This window comes from Pteropus vampyrus, unplaced genomic scaffold (genome assembly GCF_000151845.1).
Source record: "Pteropus vampyrus isolate Shadow unplaced genomic scaffold, Pvam_2.0 Scaffold192, whole genome shotgun sequence".
NCBI classification, from domain to species: Eukaryota; Metazoa; Chordata; class Mammalia; order Chiroptera; family Pteropodidae; genus Pteropus; species Pteropus vampyrus.
The window spans coordinates 1,830,583-1,838,657 of NW_011888973.1; the positions used below are offsets into that span (position 1 = coordinate 1,830,583).

At 46.8% G+C, this 8,075-nt stretch overlaps 1 protein-coding gene and 1 long non-coding RNA gene across 11 annotated transcripts in view; one reads left to right on the forward strand and one right to left on the reverse strand.

The window, feature by feature from the left end:
• Positions 1 to 2,083, reverse strand: part of LOC111746515 — a 7,169-nt gene extending 5,086 nt beyond the window's left edge. Inside the window, exon 1 of the long non-coding RNA XR_002783150.1 lies at positions 1,030 to 2,083. This is a non-coding gene — a long non-coding RNA (uncharacterized LOC111746515). The remainder of the gene's footprint in view (positions 1 to 1,029) is intronic.
• Positions 1 to 8,075, forward strand: part of LSMEM1 (leucine rich single-pass membrane protein 1) — a 12,645-nt gene that overhangs the window by 2,131 nt on the left and 2,439 nt on the right. For 2 of the 10 annotated variants that reach the window (XM_023537479.1, XM_023537477.1), the window contains exons 1-5: positions 329 to 584; positions 2,644 to 2,754; positions 3,610 to 3,746; positions 4,040 to 4,171; positions 5,839 to 5,967. In XM_023537479.1, the coding sequence (XP_023393247.1) occupies positions 3,722 to 3,746; positions 4,040 to 4,171; positions 5,839 to 5,967 (286 nt within the window). In that variant the 5' untranslated portion in view covers positions 329 to 584; positions 2,644 to 2,754; positions 3,610 to 3,721. Of the gene's footprint in view, positions 1 to 328; positions 585 to 2,643; positions 2,755 to 3,609; positions 3,747 to 4,039; positions 4,172 to 5,838; positions 5,968 to 7,323; positions 8,068 to 8,075 lie in introns of those variants that run through there. The other 8 variants (XM_011371492.2, XM_023537478.1, XM_023537475.1 and 5 more) reach the window with 8 other exon arrangements.

Consider the following 8,075-nt stretch of genomic DNA (forward strand, 5'->3'; position numbering starts at 1 on the left):
CGCAGAAGGGAAGGGCTGACGACATTTCTGAGAAAGGAGGGTGCCCAGAACTCGCAGGACAAAGCCTTGGGCAGGAAGGGAAGCGGAGGGGTCACGGCGCTTCCAGCCCGCGGCGGGGCCGTAGCCACGCAGTCTCCTCCCCACCGTCCTTTCCCGTAGCTCCTGGAAGCCCCAGCGGTCCTCTGACCGGCCATCACCCCAGTTACAAAGTCATGACCTGGTCTGTCCCTCCTTACTCCCGCCCACCCCCGACCCGGTTGGTCTAGAGTCCCGAGCGGGCGGTCAGAGCTCAGAGCGGCAGCCCCAGCGCTCCCGGGCGTCTACACAAGGAGCATTCCATTAAAGCGTTTCAGTAATGTATTTACTGAAAACCTCAGACAGTACGAGAAAAGCATTTGGGGTCTCGCGCAGCTTGGCTAAATGAACACTCAATTTAGACCAGCAGTTTCGCGCTGAGGCTTGTGGGCCTTGCAGGGACAGCCGTGCACTGAAGGGAGACGACGAACGACAGAATTCGCAGAAAGATTTATGATAGTTGCTTCTGAGTAATTAATAGTCACCTAGCAGTCGAAGGTCACGTTTTCGTAAGTCATTTGCATGCTATTACTTTATGAGACTGAATGATGATTCTCGAGGCTCATTTGTTTTTTTGTTGCATGGGCTCTGTGCTTTTAATTTTTGCTAGAAATCACTTAGACTTGATTTTTAAAATTACTTGCTGAATGTGAAGAGGCAGTGACTCTGAAACAGAACTAACGAACAAATTACCACGACTCAATAAAGTTTCCTGTTAGCCTGGAATTAAGCCCTATTATAACAATTCTGATATTGCAGCAAGCCATACTAGTGTGAGTTATTTCTGCGGTCTGATACCAAGGACCTGTGGGGAGGAATAAAGAACAAAGCAGTTTTTCCTTGGCAACTATCTTTATTTGTCAATATATTCGTCTGCAAGTAGTCGATTCCTAAATGACAAAAAGAATCAGCTGCTAGCATTGATCTAAACCAGAGGAAGATGAAATGACTTACACGTTTCAGCTCGTGGCCTTGGAAAGGGTCCCGTTAAAAGGATGCTTGCTTTGGTCAATCTTATTTAACGAACCAATTAGCACACCAGAGTCGGGGAGGTGGGTTGAGTCAGCTCGATGCAGAATTTAGTAAGGCTCTGACTCCTCTAGCCCTGCGGGTTGTTCCCAGATGCCCTCACATGGAGATGCCAAACATAGCAACAACGAGGTGTCAGACAGCTGTAGGCCCTGGTGTGGGGGCCATGTGATCTTGTATCCACTTACTTCTAGAGTCATTTGCAGGATCTGATGGCAGTGAACCACACACACCCAACTCAGTTTTCTCTGCTTGCATGATGCAGTTAATTTAAATTTTTTTTTTAATATTTTCTGTTTGCATGTTGCAGTTAATTTAAAAATACATTGAAATAGCACCTATCAACATTGTGACATTTTCTTCAGAGCTCAATCTAAGTTGTTTTAGTGCTTTGGGATTTGGTATTACATTGAGTCACATTTTGAGTCAGTTGCAAGGCCAATAATTTGGAGAATTTATTAGCTGCCCTGCCCTTAAGGCAGTTTTTGTGGTTATGATTTTCTAGCTAGCCCTCTACCACGTAAATGTCTATAAAGCCTATGAAGCCTCAGAGTGAGATTTACTCACTGGTAATTACATTCCTAAGGGGGGAAGCTAAGGGTCAGGATATTGAGTCAGAGGTCCAGAAATGAACCCTGCCTTAGTCACCAAGCCCAAAACAAGCTGTGTTTGGAATAGTGATCCTATGATGTGACACATACCAATTTCATTCCTCGTTAAATGTTAGTATTTGGAATAATAAAGTAGAAAGATGATAAAATATAAAACATTTCTGGAAAAGTCGTTTAGAAAACTGTGACCATGCCATCAGTCAACACTTTGGCTTTTATGTGTAAGAGGATAAGGTCTGATTGACCTCCAAGGCCCCTTTATTCTATATGCTGCTTTTTTTTTTTTTTTTGGTCGCTCTATTCTTTTAGGAATGCTCCATGAAGCATGTTTATATTTGGAATTCAGTGACATCAATATCTAAAGTGCTTCACTTATCTAAAACGCTCAGGGAATTCGTGTTCTTCATTAAAATCACAGGAAAACTGAAACACCATTTTTATTTTTAACTTTGAAAAAAAATCAGTCCATGACTATTCGAACTGTCTTTTTTTTTTTTTTTTTTTTAGCAAGGGTTTGGGGAGCATATTTTTTTACAAGTACTAGTCGGTCGTAGGTATTACCAGGAGGCTGCTGGGTTTTGAAGTTTTAGCGCACAGTTTAAGCTGTTTAGTAAAGGGCTGATGCTTTCAGATCTTCTCTAGGTGTTTACTTCTTCTTTTTTTTTTTTTTTCCTGACGTTGGTTTCTCCTAACTGTTTCTCTGCATTCTGTAGCTGGGTATTAAAGGAAAATGTTTAAATGTTAATAGGAAGTAAACACGTGTCACCACTTACAGGCAGGCACAAAGTTTATTGGCTTTATTAGAATCCAGATAAATATCACGTGAGAATTTTCACCCTCAGTTTTATTTCTATTAGTGTACTTATTATTAACTGCCTCAAATTCTTTTGAAAATAGTGAGATTTAAGTCCTCAATAAAATATCTTAGGTGTTCCAACTTAACACAAGTCACTGGCTTCTACACTTGGCACGGGGCATTTGAAGAATAGGATTGATGCCAACCCTTAGCAGTTTGCAGTCCACCGGGGAGATGAAAGAGGTAAGCAAATCAACGCTATAAAATATTCCTGATAGAAGAATGTATGAGCTCCAGCGAGGGTGTCAGGGGAAGACAGGTTGATTCTTAGGGGAGGTGGGGTTTGAGCTGCGTCTAGAAGGAGGATTTGGGATGACTATGGAGAAGACAGGTAGCATGAGGGAAGACACAGTGGCTTCCGGAGCTCCAGGCCCACTTCCTGCTCTGCAACCAGCTGACTGTCCGCTTGGCACTAAACCTTCTGAGCATCAGCCCTCTCGTTTGTAGAAAAGATTGCGGCTGGACTAGAGCACGCTTAAAATTCTTCCCAGACCCGAAAAGTCCTGGATCGCTCGCTCGTTAGACTCATTTGATAAAAAGGGAAAGCTCTGATAGTAATTGGGATTTGTCTTGCTAGGGGCCCCTTTTCACGTCATTAAAAGGCCACAAGATCTTAAAATAGAAATTTTCATCTATCTGGGCTTTTCAGTGTTGCTTGAAGTCGTGCTGTCATTAGAGAATATTACATTAAATGCGAACCTTAATTTTAAAATGATCTATTGTAAGCGACCTCAATCAAGGACACTCGGGGGACTGACACCTCAGAGGTCCTGGGGTCTAGCCGCCAGAGGCTGCGGGCTGCTTCTTTGTCATCTCAGCTTGTTCAGATTTTGTCTCGAGGATGCACAGGCAGCATCTAGTGGCTAAGGACGCATTTTAAGGTAGAGACTCCTATGCCATGTTGAAGGAGACTATGAAAATGACAGCTTTGTGTTAAAGCCTCGTGCAGACTGTAGTGGTCCACGGTAATAGTCTCTTGTGTCAGAGTCTTTCTTTATGGCCACGGGTGGGCTAGCTCCATTTCATCTTTCTGTGTAGTTACACGGTCTTCTTGCACAAAGGATGTGAGACATCTCACCAGCAAATGAATTGTGTAATAAAAGAGAAATATTTAAAACCAATCACAGAATGAAAAGGAGGCCCAGGGAAAATGGAAGCGGGGTTAAGAGATCGAGGTAAGGAACGAGCACATGCAGAGAGGCAAGCTGGAAGGCACTGCACGCACGGTCCTTAAAACTGGGCCGCGTGCTGGACTCCAGGGCTCCTGGCCAGCAAAGCAGAAAGAATAGGTACAGCGTTGTCCCCAAAAGGAACTGTTTTCTCCTGGACGAGCAGAGCCTGTGCAAGACTTCGGTTGGAAACAGCGAGTGTGGGGGGCTATGTCTGGGCTCGTCCAGCTTCCCGCCGACTGTGGTTCTCGCGAAGTCCCCCGGCCTGCCCCGCATGCAACACCACTGTCGTGTTCCAGGGACAATGAATCACTCTCCCCAGGACGCTGGCTCCGACGGCATTCACGAAGACAGAAAGCTTTACGTCGTGGATTCCATTAACGACTTGAACAAATTGAACCTCTGTCCAGCCGGGTCCCAGCATCTGTTCCGTAAGTGTGTCCTCCCAGCTCAGCAGCCCTCCCAGCTCAGCGGCCGTCCCAGCGTCCAGGCAGATGCTGCTCCAGACGGACACGGACGTGAGGGTGTGTGGGGAGCTGGTGGGCCTTGCTATCAGCTTGATACCAGAAATGCTATTGATTATTTGCCAGGATTTGCTTTTGTTCTCTGAATAGCCCTCGGGCGGTGGGCTTTCTTGGCTCCTAAGCAAACTTTGAAGCCCTGTCTTCAAAAGTTCTGAGAAGCCCCCACGGGCTCGCTCTCCCTGGAAAGGGGTGGGGACCACAGAGCTGGTCTCCCGGAGGCTTGCGCATCCCGCTGGGCTGTTGTCATGCCTTCCACTAACCACGGCCAGGTCACTCGTGGTGCCCGTCGTCCTAGGGAGGTCTCACTTCACAGTGAGTTGCTGAGAAAATATTCCACACATGTGTCCAGTTTTTTTAAAAAGTCAAAGTTTTGTTGGGCAAAAACGTCATCTTCATTTTCTACTTACGCGTGACAAGTCGCCCAAATTAAAAGGCTAGAAAGAAGGGGGGCGGGGAGAGCAAAACAAAAACTCTGCTAACACTAAGTGCGTATCTCGGCCCCTGACGGTTGCAAATGCGTCCGCATTCTGTCTCAGAACGAGATCTAAGTCCCATCTTTTCTGGCTCAAGCGCGGCCGCCCAAACACCGGTGTTAGGTGCTGACTTGGCATTTGTTTCACGCGCACTCGAAATCGTATCGTCCCAATTTTATATCTATTATTCTCCTTCTAAATCTCACTTTTCTCTTGTTCGCACGTATCCAGATTTTCACCTGCTTTTACTGCAGTCGTCACTCTCAATTAAAGTAGGCATTTGGGTGCCAGCTTATGCTACTGCTTTGATCAGGAAGCAAAAGCTGGTGTGGGGGTGATATAGTATGGGGCGTGGGCCACCACCGATCTGTAATCAAACAGCACAGGTGCGAGACCGAAGCAGGAAAGTAGGAGAGATTACAAACGTAATTCGAGGTTCTCCGTCGCCCCACGTTTCCATATTTCTTATTCGATTTAATTTGGGCGTCATTGGGCAGGCCTTACCACATGATGACCAAACGCAGACAAGCCACGGCTTAGGTGAAGCAGCTGTCGTATAAGCATGTCCCTCCTGAAAACAGCTTTAAGAAACCAGAATACATCGGGGCCATTTTTCGTTTACGTGGATGTGGACTTAACTGATTTTTCCTATAGTGACATGAGCTTCCTGGTACATATCCTGGCGTGTTCAGCCTCCCACCCAAAACAGGCGTCCCACAGCCGACTGATTTTACTCCTGGGTCACTTCGGGAAAAGGGCAATAGGGTCTCCATCCCTCTGACCCCTTAACTTTTTTATCCCTTCACATCCCCAAAGAACAATCCGTTCTGCTAGTTCAGTGTTAACAGATCTTCACAGAGCTTTCCAAACAGGCGTAAGGAGATAGCTGGCCCCTGCTTGTTCTTTGGTACCAAGGTAGAAGGCGGTAAGAAATTCGCAAAGGGCAGCCAGCACCTTAAACATGCGTGCCTTCCCGAAGACGTGACAGGGAAGCCGGGCAGAGCCCTTACGTCCCTAAGAGTGGGAGCCGGTTCGGTTCCGCTGCCCAGTTGCAGGCTGGGGAGCCTCTGTCGTCATTGTTATTTGTTTGTTTGATATTAGCACTGGAGGAGAAAACCCCAGATGTTGGCACTAACTCAGGAAGTCGAAGCCACAGTCTGTTTTTCCTGGGGCTGATCGTCGTGCTGATTGTCGGCCTGGTGCTGGTTTCCTTCGTGATGTTCCTCATAGGTGAGTCGGTCCCCGGCATGTTCTCCACGGCTCGTGTGCCCTGGCTCTGTATCTCCTGTCAGAAGGCAGTGCTTGCTGGCAGTTGGTGCTTACGCTGACAGACGGGGCGAATGAAGGCATGGAGTGCCCCCGATGTCGCTAGGGACAGGGCCACCTCGTGCCCACCGCATAAGCCCACAGAGCCACAAATTCAGAAACACGTACATTAAATATTTCTACAACACTCGAATTTCTCACATGGGGTCCCTGATTGTCAAGTGGTAGGCAGCTTATTCTAGCTAATTCTAGGTTTTCTTCATCTGATGCATAGATTTCCCCGTTAATTCGGGTCTGTGACATATCGTCACATTCAGTGTCCGACTCCTTCACATGGGTTACTTTTCTGAAATGTTACACCAACATAAACTGAGGCTCCAAATATCATCCTGCCGCGTGGGGTGATGACTAAACCGTCGGGAACCTTAGGTGCGCCTCCTGCGTGGGAGCAGCCCAGCGGAGCCGCTTCCTCCGGTGGGGTGATGGGCAGTGAGGCGAACGGAATGGTCGTGAAAAGATGCCGTACGTTGGGCGTTCACTGTGTCCCAGGCACTGCGCTAGGCACTCGATGTCTGTTTGCTCACAGCTTCGCAAGAACTCTGTAGCACAGGATCCGTTGTTATTCTGTTTTTACCGCTGCTGAATCTGAGGCTTAGACAGGTTAGCTAACACGCCCAAGGCCACCCAGCTGATAAGAGCCGAACCAGGGCCCGAAGACACGCCTGCCTGACGTCAAGGACCACGCATTTCAGTATTGTTATTCTCCTCCTCCTGTAGGAAAAGGGCTTATTTTATATTTGCTTCTAGTGTTTTCTATTGAGGATAAAGTCATATTCAGAAGCCAGAAACAAAACCTGAATAAGAAAGAGTGTCTTTCTATTAAACAATTACTCTGTGGCAGACACATAAATTTATGATCTTAAATCCTTATCCTACCCCTCAAGGTAGTGTCTGATCTTTCGGTTTTACTGATGAAGGACTATGGCCCAGACAGTTCATCTCTCCAGGTTTACCCAGCTAGTCAGAGGTAGAGCTGGCATTGAACCCCGGGCCTGTCTGGCTCCAGACATTCCCCACCGCCTGCGTGGTAGTAATAATAAAGGCTTCCTGCGGCCTTCAGGTGAACCTTGCCCCCTTCTAAGGCGGGAGTTGGCACAGGCATCATCTGTAAATGAACTTGATCCAAGCCCGTCTTTAACAAGGAAGACCTTTTGCTTTCACTGTGAGAACCTGTCTTCTTTATAACTGGCATTTTTACTCAAGGAAAACAAGACTATTTTATATTGAGTACATTCTTTTGGGGGCTCGTTTTTATCACAGTCTCTGTCCTAAAGAGGAATAATGGACAACAAGCATAGATTGCTATGGATGCCTGTGTGGCCTGGTGGCAGCGTCAAGTGGCCAAGCAGTGTATTCCAGGGACACCTGGTTCATGGGATGCTATTAAATGTTGCCTTAAGGGAGAAAAGGTTCTATTGCTGAAACTCATTTGGGAATTGCTGGGTTTGATAATGCTCAGGCTGTTTCCTCCTGTGAATTTGCAAGAGGTGGGTCAGCATGTCAATCTTCTCGAACTTGTTTGCATACGGGACCCTTTCTGCTTTCTTTTGGCATTTAACTTGGAACCCGTGTACTGTGGAACGGACCGAGGCCAACATGGCTGCTGTTTTCCTCTGTGTCTTATTAATGCAGGCAGCTCCCAAGAGGGGAAAAGCGTCACGTGTTTTGGATTTGCTTCAGCTTCACGCTTTCCAGAAGCAGGTGGCATCTCTGCCGTGCGATGCGGCAGAGCTCAGTTGAAACCCTTCCCTCGTGTCTTGGATCATAATTCATTCAACGTCATGTTTCAGATGTGGTGGAGAGGCAGCTTCTGGGCAGCAATCTGTCCCCAGTTCGGAAGGTGACGCTCTGTCATCGAATTTACCTCCCCGCGTTAGTTTATTGGCTAAGCCCAATGGCGTGTTACTAATATTGTTGGTTTCTGAAACATACCTTGGAAAAAACTTGCCTGAAATGGAAATGATTAGAAGTCCACATACTAAGTACTGATTCTGCGTTTAATTTCTTGGAAA